The 18,927-nt window shown below is 41.4% G+C and overlaps 1 protein-coding gene and 1 long non-coding RNA gene across 10 annotated transcripts in view; one reads left to right on the forward strand and one right to left on the reverse strand.

Moving 5' to 3' along the window:
* cadps2 (Ca++-dependent secretion activator 2) overlaps window positions 1–16,005 on the reverse strand; it is a 706,406-nt gene extending 690,401 nt beyond the window's left edge. For 4 of the 6 annotated variants that reach the window (XM_072267874.1, XM_072267873.1, XM_072267872.1 and 1 more), the window contains exon 1: window positions 15,342–16,001. In XM_072267874.1, coding sequence (XP_072123975.1) covers window positions 15,342–15,710 — 369 coding nt within the window. In that variant the 5' untranslated portion in view covers window positions 15,711–16,001. Of the gene's footprint in view, window positions 1–15,341 lie in introns of all 6 variants that reach the window. The other 2 variants (XM_072267876.1, XM_072267875.1) reach the window with 2 other exon arrangements.
* Window positions 15,295–18,927, forward strand: part of LOC140202706 (uncharacterized) — a 171,682-nt gene continuing 168,049 nt past the window's right edge. For all 4 annotated transcript variants that reach the window (XR_011887170.1, XR_011887172.1, XR_011887171.1 and 1 more), the window contains exon 1: window positions 15,295–15,768. This is a non-coding gene — a long non-coding RNA (uncharacterized lncRNA). The remainder of the gene's footprint in view (window positions 15,769–18,927) is intronic.

Raw genomic sequence — 18,927 nt, forward strand, 5'->3', positions numbered from 1 at the left:
AGTTGAACACTTAACAGGAGCAGACAATACCACAAGGCTGCATATATTGCACTTCGATTTGTGCATCAAGGTGAACTCGACACAGCTCAGATGTAACTGATCTTACGTAAACACCACTGAAGCACAAACTCCAGATTCACTACTGAGCAGATCCGTATGGCTGGAATGACATTATCTCCAAATTCCATATTATGCAAACAGACTTCAACAACATTCAAAACAAAACTGCTTGTACACTAGGGAGCAGCAGGCCACCAACACTGATATTTCTTTGGCTTAATACAACGTCCTTCAACTTGGGAGCCACCAGGACAGACAATTCAATATGCAGGCAAATGGAGTTTTAATTTGCAAAATAGAAAAGAAAAATTCCTGGCACTCTTCCCCCACTTCTGGCCAAAATCACATTTTTACTGAGAGACAGACACAGAGAAGGGACAAAAAAAAAGTTCACTTTTCCATCCCCTCTCCTGGAAGGAACAAAAGGAGGATTTTTTTTTCCATGGAAGATCTAAAATTGTAGAAAATAATAGAATGCTTACAAAAATCAAAACAAGCCATTAATTCTCCATCTACAATCTTATTTATTACTTTCTATAATATTTCTTTTAGTGAGAATGAAATTGCAAGAACTTATAGATTCTGCTACAAAGATAACTCCTGACTGCATCCTTGCCATTTTTTAAAATAATGTCTTGCCCTTCCAATCTCCACCCCCCCCCCACCAAAGCATCTTCATCTGTTTGATTTAACTGCAAGTTATCCATGACCACTTGCTTGACAGCTTACCCACAAATGTCTCATCTCAGTGGGATATGAAAAAATTCTTCCTTTTGAAGATCAAGTTACATTTCATCTCAGGAGGAGAGTTTAATATCTGTGTTACAAGGTAATTGCATTGTTATTTCAAGCAAAGATATTTCAGATGAGATTTAAGAGCTCTGTCGAAGATAACAGTTCCTTACACAAAGATGAATGAGCTGTGAACCCATCAGGCTCAGTATGGGCTCCTTGTACTTACAAATTAGAAAACTCTTCCTTACTGGCTGAAATATACATCATTGGTCCAATTTAAATTATCAAGTTTTCCAAGAATATGTAGCTTAAAAAAAAACACGAAAGAATGAACAAAGTTCAAAGTAAATTTTATATTAATTATATGTCACGAAATACAACCCCTGACATACATTTCACTCCAGATATGGAACTTACATGGCTGATATGAGATTTGATCCTTACTTGGTAATAAATTTGCTTCATCACATCCATGCTTACCATCAAATACTTATCTTTGTGAATCGCATTTACTAGCACTTGGTCATTAACCTTTCATGCTTGGGACTTCAATTGCTTGTCTAGATACTTAGAGGAAATATTGTGGGAACATGTCTTAAGGCAGTGTGATCTGGATGTCAAAGGTACATTTAACATCAGAGAAATGTATACAACGTACATTCTGAAATTCTTTTTCTTCACAAATATTCACAAAAACAGAGGAGTGCCCCAAAGAATGAATGACAGTTAAATGTTAGAACCCCAAAGCCCCCCACCTCCCCCTCCCATATACAAGCAGCAAAGCAATGATCCTCCTTCCCCCGCCAGCAAAAAAAAGCATCAGCAACCCCCGCCCACTAAACACTCAAACATGCAGCAAAGCAGCAATAAAGACATAGACTTTCAGTACCGTAAAGACTACTTGTTCACCCAGTAATTCAACATACCACTGGCTCTCTCCCTCACTGATGTGTTTGCAAAATAAAAAAATCTCCTTTGAACATTTTTGCCCCAAATCTGTGCCCTCCAGCGTTGGATACTTCTGCAATAGGGAGGTGGATTTCCCAAGTATCATCTTAATACTTTATGCAACTTTTATCATGTTTGCCCCCACCCCCTCATCTTCTCTAAGCTAAACTAGGTAGTCTTTCCTCACAACTGAAATGCTCCACCCCACACAATATCCTGGTGAATCTCCTCTGCACCCTCTCCAGAACAATATCACCTTTCCTATGAAGTGGCAGCCAGAACATACTGTATTCTAGCTGTGACCCTAATACAACTATTGCCAGGGATCATAAAGTCATCCGGTTATTTTTTTCCTTTCCATTAACCTTCACTAAAGGCATGTTTGAGTGAACACCCGTTATTTGTCAACTGAACTGCTGCCAGTCAAGCTCACACAAGAGCAGAAGGAACATTTGAAAAGTAAAAGGCAGAGCTGTCCATCAAATCAGACCAGAAGAAAATCCAAAGACAGGAAGGGGATAAGTACTTATTTTATGACTCAGAGGTGGTTTATTAATGGTGAAGCCACAGCAGCAGCATACACGTCATGGTACAACACAATCACACCCTCAGTTCTAATCAACAAGCTTCAAAACCTGGTCCTCTGAACCTCCCTCTGCAACTGGATCCTTGACTTTCTCACCAGGAGACCACAGTATGTGGATTAGAAAAAGACAACTTCTCCTCACTACCTGTCAATATGTTGCACCTAAAGGATGTGTGCTTACCCCACTGCTCTAGGCTCTCTACACCCATGACTGTGGCAAGGCACACCTCAAACGCCATCTATAAATTTGCTGAATACAGAACTATTGTTGGCAGAATTTCGGACGGTGACAAGGAGGCGTACAGGAGCGAGATAAATCAGCTGCTTGAGTAGTGTCACAGCAAAAGCCCTGCACTCAACTTCGGCAAGACCAAGGAATCAATTGTGAACTTCAGGAAGGGGAAAGTTGAGGGAACACACTCTAGTCATCATCGAGGGATCAAAAGTGGAAAAGGTGAGCAGCTTCAAATTCCTGAAGAGACACACTGTTTCAGGAATAGCTTCTTGCCCTCTGCCATTAGATTACTGAATGGACAATGAACCCATGAACACTACCTCAGAATCCCCCTCCCTCTCATTTTGCACTACTTAATATACTGTACATACACTTACTATAATTTATATTATATATTACAATATACTGCTGCAAAACACAAATTTCACAACACATGCCAGTGATATATTAAACCTGATTCTAAAATCAATCTCCCAAAACACTAATCACCACTCCAGTTTAGGAACACCATGACCACTTTAATGACTTTGCACTAAAAATAGGCTCCCCCACCACCATCCTCATACAGTTGTACAAATTATTTTTAATTCACATTATTCTTTGAATGCTGCTTTTGTGATGCTCTGCCGGTGAAGCTGCTGTGAGTAAGTTTTTCACTGCACCTGTGCGCACATCTACATATGCATTTGACAGTAACCTTGATTTTGACCCAGTCCCTTTGTGTCAGCAAGCGAAAGAATGCGACCCTGTGAATGGATTCAGGAAAGGAATGGTGACAAATCAAACCTTTGTGAAGTAATGGCACCATATGAAGCAATGGTCCAATTGACTCCATTGCCCCAGGACTGCCAGAGAAACCAGCAGAGTTATTCAAAGAATTTTAGTTGTGCACCTTTCAACAGAGGAATATATAAGCTGCTTAGTGAGGGAGATACAGCATAGTAACAGGCCCTCCGGCCCAGTGAGTCCACGCTGACCAATTACAGCCATGTGACCAATTAACCTATTAAATCATAGGTCTTTAGAACGTGGACGGAAACTGGAGCACCCAGAGGAAGCCCATGTGGTCATGGGAGAATGTACAAACTCCTTTCATACAGCGCAAGAATTGAACTATATTACAGCTAGCATTGCAAGAACATTACAGTGCTCCTCTGCTACCGATCAGATAGAATTCTCACTGTTAGAACACTGCACCCCCAAATTTTTAAAAAAATGATGTTCATGATAGAGGACAAAAATCACACTTAATAAAATTGAGCACCGATGAATTGCTGCTTGAGATGAAGAAAAACAACTCACTTCTGACCTTTCGGGAAACGTCGACTCAGACCATGAGAGGCCTGCATCGGGCATTTTCATGCCTTACAAGGCGCAGATTGGAAGTCTGTGTGGGGCGCCACTCCTCGGACAGACCCTAGAGCAATGTGTGGTTAAGTACCTTGCTTAAGGACACAAACACGCTGCCACAGCTGAGACTCCAACTAGCAACCTTCAGATCACTAGACAAACACCTTAACCACTTGGCCACATGCCCAACACAGGACCTTTAAGTGAACTGACACCATTGCATTTTGGCATCAAAACAGAACCAGATCAGCATGGAGTTTCACAGCTGGAGAAGGAAGGAGAATCTGTCCATTTTTTTGACGGCCATTCTGAGGCGGTTTCTGCTGATTGCTTGGACGGCTTGCAGTAAACGATTAAATGTTAGTAAAGTAATCAGAGGGGACGTAGGTACAGAATGCAAACAGACTGGATGCAATTGGCATTAAGCAGGTGTTAACACATCCAAGCAGCAGACTGCTTTGCCAGTCTTGCTGACTGAATGCCAGTTGAATAAACAGCAATTCCACGTAGACAGCACAATTACAATATTACAATCTCAATTTGCAACTTTAATCTAAATCTTAAAAATGCACAATACATCGACCAACATCAACCAACCATCACACTCTAGTTATTTACATCAAGCACTTAGTGGGTAATAAACCAGAGACTTGAACAAGCAACTTGGAATCAAATTCCACCGCAACAGATGGTTGACTTAAATAATGTGAGATTAGTATTGTTCACAGTGCCCAAACTATAACTAGCTTACCAATTCCTTCAGAGATGAGAATCCCTTTTTCTTTACCCAATGAGGTCTAAGTATTGGAAATACTGAAGCCAATCACCAAATTTGACCTTTGTCCACCCGCTCCATCATTCTCTTAAACAATTGTCTAAGACTGAACCAGACACTTCAAAATCATGGTGATACGCACTGACCAAAAATAAGCTCCTTATTCATGCTCTGGCCTCCATTACAGCAACAGATTTCCACCCATGTTGTTGTGAAAAAGTTTGATTTTATTTATAGTTAATCTCTCAGGATTAAGGAAGACTTGGTTGCACTCCAGTTCCCCCGCTCCCCAGCTATGAATGATGAGGCAAATACTGGAACTACAGATTCTTCCACAGATGGAGGAGGTGGTGTTTAATGGGGCAGATAGGTGGTTAAATTAAGGGGCAGTGCTCCTGTTGTTCACAGAGTGTCTGCAAATGCCAAATGCATCAACTTCCATTTCCCCATTTGTGCATTAATTTTAATTTTGAATGATCATGGGCCAGAGTTGCCATGAGTAGAATGTTATATATCTTTGGAAGGAGACTTTGAGAACATGCTTTAATTGTTTCTTCTGGAAGTCCAATAATCTCTTCTCATAATAGATTTCAGAATAGTGACTCTATACTGGGAATTTGGTGTCAGACATTGTGGTCCAGGGCCACAGGGCCTTAGGTTTTTGCCAAATTCAGTTGTTTGATTTTTTTTTAAAATAACTGCTGACATTTCTGGAGATCAAAGAATTGTTTTTTGATCAAGATAAATTTCCAACTGATATTCTTGTTTAGCCTCTTGTGGTAAACAGGAGCCAGTCTTGAGTTCTTAATGCAAATGGCAAGCGATAGTCTGAAGTTAAAGGACAACTTTGCAAACCAACAGCATTGTCAATATAGCACAGAGTGCCAGCCAATAGCATGGAGCTTACTGCTTGAGATGCAGTGTATGACAAAGGGGTATGTTAATCCCATGATCTGGCAAACAGACTAGGTAGCGCTTGCTTAAAGTTTTCAGGGAAAACAAATGTGAGGAAGATGTATCAATGATTCTCAGTTAGGCCTAATCTTTAACAATTATACCAAGTGTCTGGAATCCCCAAAAATTGAAAGAAACATATGCAGATGGTGTGGTTGGTATCAGAATGCCAAGCTATAGTATACCAATGGGAACTCACTCCCATGGCAGGAACATGACCAACTCCTATGTTCTGCCATCCTTTTTTGGTCACCCTGAATTTAAGTACAGACAGAATCCTCAACTGGAGAGCAGTACTTTTCCTTATGTCACTACATAAATAAAGGTAATTTATCTCTATAAACAGGTTTCACTCTGTATGTTATTATATTGTGAAATCATGTAACTGATGAATACGATTTTCTATAACTGAAACGCAAGATTACCAATCCTTAGACAAAAGACACAGTAATTTGACTACAAGACTCATTTTCAGAAAACCTGAAAAATTCATGCACTATAATCGAAAACAATGTGAACACCCGTGAAAGAAATGAGCCATCTTCAACTCAATGAAAGATATTACCAACCGACCTGATGAATGAACAGAGGCAAAGATAGTGATCCAAACTTGCATGAAAGAAACGGCAAGAACTTTGTGAGCAAGGAAATCTTAAAGATGGATTAAGATGGACTGTAATATGCACATTATACATCATTGCCATGTTTATGGAAAAATTATCAATGTAATTGCCCTTTGAGATTTCAGAAATGTACACCTGAGATAAAGGAAGTGAATACTCTACAGAGAAAAACACACACTCCTACAATGGGAAGTGTTCTTTAAGCATCTGATCAAGAATTCTACTGACACTGGTAACTTACTGGACCAGTTGGTGGAGTTATAGACAGTCCCCAAGAGGAGTCTTTGCAAGAGTCTGATCTCAGAACAGATTTCCATGTGGTTGCAAACAAAATGCACTGCCTATATAGCACAAGGTGTAGACCCATAGCACAGGGCTTACTGTTCAAGAGACAGTGTATGTTAATTAGGCTTGTACCAAACCAGACAATGCTAGCCAAGTTATTTACTTCAATGAAGCTTACAGATCAGATTGATACAATCACTTAGCATACCAAATAGTACTAATAGCTGGAAGGTTTGTGTGCTCAAAAAGTCAGTTCCACAGCAGTAATTGAGGGTGTTTGGGTTCTCTGTCTTACAAGCTTTTAGACCACCTGTGTAAAAATTTATCTGAAAATCATCACGTGTGAAGTCACCCAACTCGCAGAAAACAGTAAAAGTGTAGAGAGTAGTCAGGGTTTTAAGGAATGGTTAAGGAATATCAAGAAGCACACCAGAAAGAAGGGCAGAACTAGAATTCATTCCTCAGACAATTTGTTCGCTGCAACTCATTGGTTAATATTTATAGCTTATAGGAATTACACATTGTTTTGGAACTCCTTTGTGTTTTAGAAATAATTTGTAATTTGGAAACCTTTTATAAGATAGAAAACCCAAGTTATAAATTTTAAATGTGTAGCATTAAAAACAAGTGAACTGTGGTGAAATTACTTTGCTAATTGTTAACATCGCCTCCTTGATAGGGAGGGGGTCCCACCACTCAAATAGTGAGTATTGACAGATTCCAGTTATTTATCACTTTAATACACAATCCCACATTGCCTTGCATCTTTAACCCCCTGCACTGCTCAAGCACCTTTGGCATATTCCATCTCTAGAGACCTAGATAATTATCTTTTCTCCCTTCTCCACAGATGATTGTGCATTTGTTTCAATCTTCCATTTTAAAACTAGCAGTTACAGGAGTGCTCATCATCTTGACAACCTTGATCTGCATCCTGTGATTAGCATTCTCATTGTTCCCCCCTTCACCTTCTTTGCAACTAAAACTCACTTTCTCACTGAGTTCTGCTGAAGGGTCCTTAACATGGAGGCAGCTCAACCTCGAGTGTGTTTTCAGCATCTCCCTTGTCATACATTTGGAAGTATTATTATTGCTTAAATCCAGTCCTCATTAGAGCTTTGGTGCACAAATGGAACAAAGAACTAGATTCCAGAGGGGAATTTAATGAGCGCCCGCTCAAGGCACTATTTATCCAAATAAGGCATCAAGAAGCCTTGTAAAACTAAAGTTAGTTGTAATCAAGGAGGAAAAAGCTCCATAGATTGACTTCTCTCTGGTATGAGGAGTGAGGTTGTTAACAATCAATGATCAGAATCCCCAGTCAAAATACCATGAGATGCTCCTGAAAGTGTCCAAGCATTCGCCCCCGTCCCCTCCATGCACAGCTCTGGTGTGGGAATGTTTTACAGTAATCACATGTTCTGTTCTGCTTGCTTCACATTACATAATGAAGCTGCTCATGCAACAATAAATGACCAACAAACCCGAACGTCCTCAGAAATGGCATGCACCATTCATTCATCGCAAATGTCAGACAACAACCATCACAGCCCCACGAGGAAGTCTCACTACCAAATCTTTACATTAATGGAGTCAGAGTGTCCTATCATTAACATTCTGAGGTTACAATTAAACCAACCTCGGAAATATCAAATTACCGAGGTTGCTGGAAATTTTCAGGATTTACATCACCACCTGTGGAGTAAGAATGCTCAGGACTGAGTACATGAAACAAGTTTTTACATTGCAGAGAAACATTACAATTGGGCAGGTAAAAGTAATTAAGGGGAATAACAATGCAAGACATAAGATAGCATTGCAGTGACAAGAAACACAAGGTAGTTTTAGTGGTCATACACATGGGAATAGGGGAACTGTCACCCGAAAAATCTCTGATCTCCACTTTGTCCAGAACGCTGAAAGGCATCCCATGGAATGATATACTGTTGCTGCTTAAGCTTACATTAAGCATCACAGAAGGCTAGAGCAGAGAGGTCAATGTCGGAATAGGTTGGATAATTAATGTACCAGGAAACCAAATGGTCAGAGTTCAATTGTAGATTACCATTTTACTCTCCATTGCAGGGGAGGCAGGATTTCAAATAGCAAATGCAGTCCACTAAACTGAAACTAATGCAGGTCACTGCTTCACGTGAAAATTCAGGAGCAACAATCTTCACACTTGCATAATGAGCTCCACATTTGCAAAGCGAGCACACTGGGAAAGGGGTGGATAACAGTGGAGTGACCTTTGGCACGCTGGAGTCAAGAACACCTAAACAAAACAATCGGACAAGATGCATTGTTTGTGGATTTGTATCATAGCGGAGGATCTTTGGATGCAAATACAGCAGGGTGGAAAGGAAGATAAGGGGAACTGCCTTGTGGTTCTCTGGGGGGAGACAGTGTAGTCACAGTGCACACTGCTGTCGACTATGGACAAGGGGATCCATCAGCTGAGTGAAAAAGGCAACATGTCAGAACAGCAACAGTTTAGTACTAGAAATGCAGCAGTACAAACAAGTGGCATCTTTAAGGCAATAAGAATCTCTGAGTTCTGCCCATACTGGAAATCAAGTGCAACAAATTAAAATGCCAGAGGAATTCAGCAGGTCAGACAAAATCATTGGAAAGAAATAAAGAGTCAATATTTTGGGCCGGGACCCCTCATCAAGACTGGAAAGAAACTGGAAATAAGGCAGGAGAGATGGGGGCAGGGCAGGACTATAACTCATGGTGTAAACTGTGAAAGTATTGTGCCTTCTCTCGGTGTGATTTTATAGGAAGGGCAGGATAAATCTAATCCAACCAATTATTTCTTATTATAGGCCAAGTGATGGAAGGTTTCAGGGACAGGTTATCAAAGAACATTTACAAATGCTCATTTTGTGTTACCCAGATAGCTGAATTCTAGGAATGAACCAAAATGTGACTGCCTTTTTGAAAACAATGTGACTAAACCTGCCAAAAACATCCGGAAGGAAACTTTCTATTGACTAGCAGTACACTCTGCACTAAGGAAGATGACGATTTAAGCAAGAGGCAAAACATCCCAGACCCAGCACATTATGGCAAAGTTCCTTAGGTCAAAGTGCGGAACTCAGTCAACTTCAGCTATTTCAGTAAGTTTTCTTTCAACATACTATCAAAACATTGTTCATAATTTCAATGTCCAGCTCCACTCAGGAATCCTCAGCTCATGAAAGCAATATTCTCACAAATCCATAGCTATAGAATTATTATGTTAAAATTAGTTAGGCTAGGATAATTGTCTTTGGGGAAAAAACAAAACTGAGACAGCAGATTAAGAAGCAAACTGGTCAAATGCAAATAACTTCTTGGCAGAGTGGATCAAAACTAGTGATCTAAATTAATTAGAAATATAGAACACAAAATAATTGATAGCACAAGTATTCATCCCCTTTAATACGACACACCAAATCATCACTGGTGCAGCCAACTAGTTTTAGAAGTCACATAATTAGTTAAATGGAGATCTGTTTTTGGAGACCTGTGTGCAGTCAAGGCGTTTCAATTGATTGCAGTAAAAATACACCTGGATCTGAATAGTCCAACTGCTGGTGAGTCAGTATCCTGGCAAAAACTACACCATGAAGACAAAAGTACATGCTAAGTAACTCCACGAAAAGGTTATTGAAAGCCAGAAGTCAGGATGTGGAGACAAGAAAATTTCCAAGTCACTAAATACCTGTTGGAGTACAGTTAAGTCAATCATCAATAAATGGAAAGAATATGGCAGAGCTGTAATTCTGCCGAAAGCAGGCCGTCCTCAAAAACTGAGTGGTGTGCAAGAAGGGGACTAGTGAGCGAGGCCACCAAGATACAGTTGTATTTTTATGGCAATCAGTTGAAACACCTTAACTGCACACAGGTCTCCAAAAAACAGATTTAACTAGTTATGTGACTTCTAAAACTCCGGAGGAGTTACAAACTTCAGTCACTGAGATGGAAGAGAATGCGCATAAAACAACTGTTGCCCAGGTGCTTCAAGAGTTGCAGCTCTATGGAGAGTGGCAAAAAGAAAGCCACTGTTGAAAAAAAAATCACATGAAATCTTGGCTAGTGTTTGGTAGAAGGCATGTCGGAGACTTTGAAGTCAGCTGGAAGAAGGTTCTATGGTCTGATGAAACCAAAATTGAATTTTTTTGGCCATCAGACCAAATGCCATGTTTGGCATAAGCCAAACAAAAATTGCACATCATCAACAACTCACCATCCCTACTGTGAATGTTGGTGGTGGCTACATCATGCTGTGGGGATGATTCACTGCAGCAGGCCCCAGGTTTGTGAAGGTAGAGGGCAAAATGAATGCAGCAAAATACAGGGAAATCCTGGAGGAAATCCTGATGCAGTCTGCAAGAAAACTGTGACTTGGGAGAAGATTTGTTTTCCAGCAAGATAACAGCCCCAAGCATAAAGCCAAAGCTACACAGGAATGACTTAAACACAACAAAGCTAATGTCCTGGAGTGGCCAAGTCAGAATTCAGACCTCAATCCAATTGAGAATTTGTGATTGGATTCGAAAAGGGCTGTTCACTCACAATCCCTGTGCAATCCGACAGAGTTTGAGCAGTTTTATAAAGAATGGGGAAAAATTGCAGTGTCCAGATGTGCAAAGCTGATAGGGACCTATCCACACAGACTCAAGGCTGTAATTGCTGCCAAAGGTGCATCTACTAAATACTGACTTGAAAGGGGTGAATACTTATGCAATCATTAATTTGTGTTTTATATTTGTTATTAACTTAAATCACTTTGTAGAGATCTCTTTCACTTTGACATGAAAGGGTCTTTCTCTGTCGATCAGTGTCAAAAAAAGCCAAATTAATATCCAGTGTGACTCAATGTTGTAAAACAAAATATGAAAAACTCCAAGTGGGTGAATACTTTCTCTAGGCATTGTATGTAATGACTGCCTCCTCAGCAATCTGTGGCAATGAATTCCACAGATTCAACACTGTCTAAAGAGATTCCTCCTCATCTCCATTCTAAAAGGACAGCCCTCTCTTCTAATGCTGTGCCCTCTGGTCCTAGACTCTCCCATCATAGGAAACATCCTCTGCACATCCACTCTATCGAAGCCTTTCAACATTCGATGGGATTCAATTAGGTCACCCCTCATTTTTCTGAATTCTAGTGAATACAGGCTGAGAGCTATCACATGCTTTTCATATGACAAGCCATTACATCCTGGAATCAAATTAGTGCTGGCCAACTTGAGGTTGTCTATCTCCTTTGAATAAATTTTAAAATGCTAAAAGCTGAAAAAATATTTGCCCTTAGTGGAGAGGAATAAAGTCAATACACGTGATTTGCAGTGATTCCTTCTGTGAAGACAGTTGGGAGTCATGAAGACAAACCTCACTGAGCAAATACCTCAGTGACAATAAACTGGTGCAGATAGACACAGAACTGACACGTTTGAGTAACCAAAAATACACAATTACACTTTCATAAATTGAGTTGAATATTAGTCACAAGTACACACACACACACAATACCCAAGTACAAAGCTGTTCATTTATTTTAAAGTTATCCTAAACTTAAACTTACTAAAATAGGTTGATGCAACATACTAATAAGAATCTGGTCATGGCAATCAGTAAGCGGGTTAAAAGGTACAATATTGATATAACCATACTGGTAAGAAAATTAACACAAGCAGTTTCTCAGTGATAGAGTTCCCTCACCAACAATATCACCACGTCTCTGCTTACTTAATTTTGACAGGCCTGCAGCTACAGGTCTCTTATATCAGCTAAATAAATACATTGTACATTAAATGGTATGGTACTTCAATTCTTATAAAGCTTTGTTGTAACAAGCATATAGCAATTGTTGAAAAGAAGCATTCAAATGACATTGATATTAGGAGGGTAAACTTGTCATTTTGACATCAAAACTTCACCAAAAAGAAAAATATACTGATATCATCATGACAACTGTGTGTGGGCTAAAATTACAGCTTCACTTAACCAGACTGTATTTTCCAGACATCATTTGGTGTCATGTCAAATGTGATTGCGAGCACATTGCGTCTCATTAATTCAGGTAATTTACAGGAGGGCAAATTGGTGAATAGTGGGAGCCCTTCATCACAAATTTAATATAAGGCAATAAACACCACATCTGGAGCTGCATTATGGAGAAGTGACACTGCTCAGCAAGGAACAGAGGATTAAAAGTGATGTGCTGTGACGGGCAGCCTTTCCCCGCCTCTTCACTTTGATGTTAATGAGTTTAAAATATTGCTGCATTTAAAGATAATCCTTGGAGTGGAGCTTTCTTTCTAAAAGTGGTGTTAACATGGAGTGCAGTAGTTACACTGAAGACAACTGTTCAGATGTTTACTGAGAGCAAACATTTTACTATGGATTGAGTGTTTTGTAAAGAAAATAGTGACTTGAACAGAAACTAAATACCATGATAATATGGGGGGGGCAATATTTTCTGAGCTATAATAAGGAACAATTTCATGCACACAGAATCAGTGCACACCAGATTGTAACATCTAAAAAGGTTGTAGGACACCTAACTGTCAATTTCACAGAATACCAATTACAGTAATGCAGGGCAAAGAAGAATGGAAGAATTTAACTATTTAGATTGTTCTTTCAAGTACTGGCATTGGACCAAATGATCCCCTTTCATACTCCAAGGCTCAGTGACAGGCTTGGTGGCACTCTGATTTGCACTCACAAGGCTTTTCTTCATCCTGTGGATCTGCCTGGTAAGCCTTGCTTATTTGGTGATTTCGTCAGTCTCTTCACAACTATGCAATACAATGAGTAGCTACCCAAACGCTGGCCCTTTGGATCTAGATAAACTGGGAAAGTGAGCAAACAGAAGCAATGGCAGATGGAATTTAATTCACAGAAGTGTGAAGAGCTTCACTTTAGGAAGTTAAATCAAGCCAAGACATACATGGTGTATGACAGAGCCCTGGGAGGTGTTGTTGAAGAAAAGGACCTAGGAGTACAAGCACAGGTCCCAGAAAGCAGCAACATGGATGGACAGGGTGATGAAGGCAACAGATGACAAGCTTGTCTTCATCACTGAGTGCAGGAGTGGGATGTCAGGTTACTGTATAGCTGTTCAGGGGCGCCATGACAGTGTAGCCATTAACATGATGCTATCACAGCTCCGAGCTTCGGAGATCAGAGTTCAATGCCAGCACCATTTATAAGGAGCTTTATGTTCTCCTTGTGACTGCCTGGTTTTCCTCTAGGTGCTTCGGTTTCCTACCACAGTCCAAAGACGTCCCGGTTAGCATGTTAATTGGTTAGTGTATATTCGTCCTGTGATCAGGCTAGCGTGAACTAGGTGGGTTGCTGGGCAGTACAGCTCATTGGGACAATTTTAAGGGGATATCAGGGAAATAGGACTAGTTCAGGAAGGGATTTGAATCAGCATGGTTGAGTTGGAGCAAAGGGCCTGTTCTCTTGCTAGACAACTGTTCCTGTGACATACAGGATCTTCAGCTTTATCACTAGAGGGATGAAAACAAGTAAAGTTATAATAAACCATGAAATCGCGTCAAGAATAGTGTTAAATTCTTCATACTATACTTTCATCATAAAGGGACAGAGATGTACAACAGAGTTACTATTGTAAAACAAAACCATATATGCTACAACTCTGAAAGAAAATAGAAAATACCATAAATATCAGGCTGGTCATACTGCACCAGGTAGGAGGGGAAATAAGGTTAATGTTAATGAAACAAGATTTTCTTTACAGAACAGAATTACCACTGTGATACCGAGGAAGCAGGACTCGAGTTACGTAAAGAGATTGGACAGAAGGTTTCTGTCTTTCCATGAGAAGATCTCATTAGTGTATTTGATAAAGCCATAAGGGATTTTCAATAGAATAAATAATGTTTCCAGGAGGACTATAGGCAGAGACGCGACAGACTGAAGACAACTGGTAAGTGAACCAGAGGGAAAGAGGAAAAATTATAGAGCAACTTATAATAAACCAAAGTGTACTCCCTGACAAGATTTAGAAAGGATTTCAGAAGCAGATTCAATTGTACTTCCAAAACGAAGGGAAACTGCTAAATATTTCAGAGGATTAATAATACAAGACTGAAAAGGAAAGATTGAACGATAAATTGAATAGCTTTTCTAAACAGCTGTCGGGGACAGGATGCAGAGCTTCGCTCTATGCTGTGCTATAGTTCTCAGTTGACAGGAAACAGTGCAGTTCAAGTTGGCAAGTGATGTTTATCACAAGATCTCAAAAGCAGAAAAGTCCTGTAACATTTAGCTGGTCAACCAAAGCCACATTCTGCTGAAACCTCATTCAGCAAGGCAGGTAACTTCTGACTGAGAAAGAAACAGGGCTCACGTTTGGAGTCAACGACCTTTACTCCGAATAGATCACTTGTCTTGTTTCTCTTGTCAATGACTAGTTCTGATGAAAGATTGCTAACCTGAAAGATTGCTAACCTGAAACATTAACCCGGCTTCTCTCTCCACAGCCTGTCACTTCACACGTCCTTTCCAGTATTTATTCAGCGTCGGTCTTGATTAGATTAACCCTGCAGAAAACCTACAGCACAGGGGACAGTGCTCAGACTACAAGCGCAGCCAACTTTATTTTTGAAATTTTAATTGTTCCATTGTTGATGTCTGCAAGCGTGTTGGAGACTTTGTATTGACCAGCTGCAGCGCCTGTTACCCCGGATCCAACAGGGGGCGGCTCGCTGGGCTGGAGGGGAAGTGGAGCGGAGAGGAGGGGAAGAGGGAGCCCGGCACACTCACCTTCTGCTGCCTCCTGGCCATGTCGGTGGGCTGCTTGGCATTGAAAGGGTACGCGATGCATCTCAGCAGAAAAACATAGAGCTGCAGCGCCTTCCTTTTCTTGGCGTCTTCCTCCTTCTCTCGCTGGAGCCTCTCCTGCTCCTCCTTCTCCTTCTCGCTGGTCAGCGACGGGCTGGGACTGACCGAGCGGGCGCTGCCGGAGCGGCCTGAGTCACTGCCCCGGCTCGGGGGCAACGAGAGTCCGCTGGCATTGCTACCACCGCCGCCGCCGCCTCCTCCACCGCTCCCCCCGGCCAGCGACGGCTCCTTGGAGAGATCTCCTGCCACCAAGTCATCCGACTCCTCTTCGCTAGAGGACGGGTCCAACATCGCGCCCTCGACCCAGACCCTGAGGGAAAACTGTGATAGCTGCAGCAAAAGACACCAGGTGAGCCAAGCCCTTAAAGGGCACCTCACACTAGTCTGTGAAGATAAAGCACACTGACAATCAACAGACACTGCCTTTCCCCTTCTATCTTCTTGCCCGTTTGCGCCTCCTTAATAAAGTGAAGCCCGAGATAGGGCGGAGTTGGTGCTCCGAGAGTCCCTTGCACAGACCTATCAGAGCTGGAGCTCCACCAGGAAGCAGCAGAAACTCACAGGTAGCCAACCTGTAGCTTTAGTAAGCATGCAACACGTGGGGGTTCGGAGCTCGCTCACTCTCCGCTGGCCTTAAACTTCGCAGTACCAATATCTATCTATCTATTTCTTTCTTTCTTTCTTTCTTTCTCTCTCTCTCTCTCTCTCTCTTTCTCTCTCTCTCTCTCTCTCTCTCTCTCTCTCCTCATCTCCCTCGCTCTGGGAGTAAAATCAAAACAAACAAAAAAAACAATCGCTTATGTCTTTCCCATATAGTCTCTAATAATAAAATCATGTCACTGAAACACATCTTGCAACCAAAAGCAGAACACCAGACTCAGTGAGCACCCTCCAAGATAAAATTAATCCACCTTTACGTATACAGTATGCCCCCGCCTTTCCCCCAAATGCAAAGCATTGGAAAACACGCATATTAACCCTTTGAGTCTCAATGATCGCAGACACTGAATACCTTTAAAAATCTCACCAAAACCCACATGGGTTATTTCTTTTTTCTTTATTATTTAAAAGCGTGTTAATTAAACGGGTAGCAATGTGTAAATAAAATTGCGTTCACAATCGAAGTGTGTCGCCCCGAAGAAGGAAAAGGAATCGGGGGGAGGGGGGCGTAAACGCTTTGTTTATATTCAATGTATTTCGATGCTGGAAGCAATGTTACAGACCAACGCTGGCCGTCACCGCCAAAATTTAGGGACCCTGTAACGGACAAGCAGACGGACAAGCAGACCAACAGAGACCCCGTTCAGCTTGCGATGACAAACAGAAATGGCAAGCATCTGCTGATTGGAAACGTTCTTGCTATGCATTATTACCTTCAGTTAGGGGGTGAGCCAAAGCCAGCAAAATGCCTGAAAATAAATTCTGAAAAGTGTGCAGAGGACTCTGGAATATTAGCCTAAAAATGTAGGGTAGGAAACCATACAATCATTCACAACACAGGAGGTCACAGCCTTGTAGTAACTCTTTCAAGGAAGTTTGGACGTCACATTTCCCTGTTTGTTTCCCTCAGCACCCAAGGATGATACAGTATATAGACAAGGCTCTCAGTTCTTATTGTTATCTGGTGACCACCTTCAGTGTGCATGTTGGATGGCATCCACTGATACTAATTTTCTCACTTCCACACACACTCTGAAATACTGACTACTCAGGTAGATTGTCTGCAAACACCAATGTTATTTTGTAACTCCAGAAACTAATTGAAAGGAAAAGAAAGGCCTGGATGCAGGTGTACTTAGTTTCTCTTTTAGTGAGGTGCGCACACATAACGTGCTGGCATTATAACGTATGCCATTTACATATAACCCATAATCAATTATGTATACAAACAGAGAATGCTTAATCAAACAATATATTTACAACATTACTCAAATATTACTGAAATATTAAATACACTACACTCCTCCCTGCTTAGCTATAAACTCCAGTATAGAATGCAACTCAACTCAAATCCATAGTATACAAGGGGTGATTGATAAGTTTGTGGCCTAAGGTAGAAGGAGTCAATTTTAGAAAACCTAGCACATTTATTTTTCAACAGAGTTCCCTCCTACATGTACACACTTAGTCCAGCGGTCACGGAGCATACGGATCCCTTCTTTGTAGACGTGGTCCACAGCATGGGTGATTGATAAGTTTGTGGCCTAAGGTAGAAGGAGATGAGTTATACAGCTCTCGTTAGATGCACGTGCAGTTCAACTCCTTGAGTGATTATGCAGAAAGGTTGAAGTTAATAACTCATCTCCTTCTACCTTAGGCCATGAACTTATCAATCAGTCCTGCTGTGGACCACTTTCTGGAGGTCCAAGACGCCGACGTCTACAAAGAAGGGATCTGTATGCTCCATGACCGCTGGACTAAGTGTGTAAATGTAGGAAAAATAAATGTGCTAGGTTTTCTAAAATTGACTCCATGTACCTTAGGCCACAAACTTATCAATCACCCCTCGTATTGCGCGCGCTCTCTCTCTCTCTCTCTCTCTCTCTCTATATATATATATCTATATACACACACATATATACAGACATTCACAACATAACCAATATTAAATTGTCTCATTTAGGCCTAAGGATTTAATCACTGTGGAGGATTTTCTAACCTTGTGGGGTAACGTGCTTCTTGACAGGAGGGGTTATTCTGCTGGGCAGGTGAGACTTACGGCTGTAAAACAATCTCGGGCTCTGTGGCCTCCTCCGTGGTAGACGTAGGAGTTGACTCTGGGACTGCAGGAAGTGGTTCTGACAGCTCAGGCCAACTTCCTTCTCTGACAATTCACTCTGCTCTCCTCAGCTGATCAACATGTCATCTCCAAATGACATCAGACACAATCTCCACTGTATAAGAGAGTGGTGCCGTCCCGTCCTTAATCTTTCCAAGTACCCACTTTTGATCATCTCTGTAGTTCCTCCCCAGGACTGCTTGTCCAGGAGTGAAACATCGAACCTCCTTCTTTGAGAGCCCTCTGTGTGTCTCAGCTGTTTGTCCTGCATACTCCTCCTGAGATTGGGTTTGAGGAGATCCAAGTGTGAGTGCGAGGGACAACCCCGGAACAGCACAGCTGGTGAGTTGTTGGTTGTGGAGTGTGCTGCACTGCGACATGCAAGGAAGAAATTGGTGAGCTTCTGATTCAGTGTCAGTGTAGTCCGTGACATTACTCGCAGTGTGTTCTTCAGACTCTGGACAAACCTTTCCACCAAGCCATTTGTATACGGTGCAGGTGTAATCTGTCTTATTCCATTTACCTCCAGGAATGACTGAAAACTGTTCTGCAACAAACAGTTACAGCACACGCTTGACCATGTCAGCCTCCCGGATTTAGACGTTCCGATTCACTGAAGTATGGATAGCTGGTGCGGTCCTTTTAAAGATTCTGGCCTGCTCCACTTGGTGGCCATGATTTGGTGCCAAGATTTGGATATTTAAAGAGCACTTGGACTCAGGTTCAGTG

This window comes from Mobula birostris, chromosome 9, assembly GCF_030028105.1.
Source record: "Mobula birostris isolate sMobBir1 chromosome 9, sMobBir1.hap1, whole genome shotgun sequence".
NCBI classification, from domain to species: Eukaryota; Metazoa; Chordata; class Chondrichthyes; order Myliobatiformes; family Myliobatidae; genus Mobula; species Mobula birostris.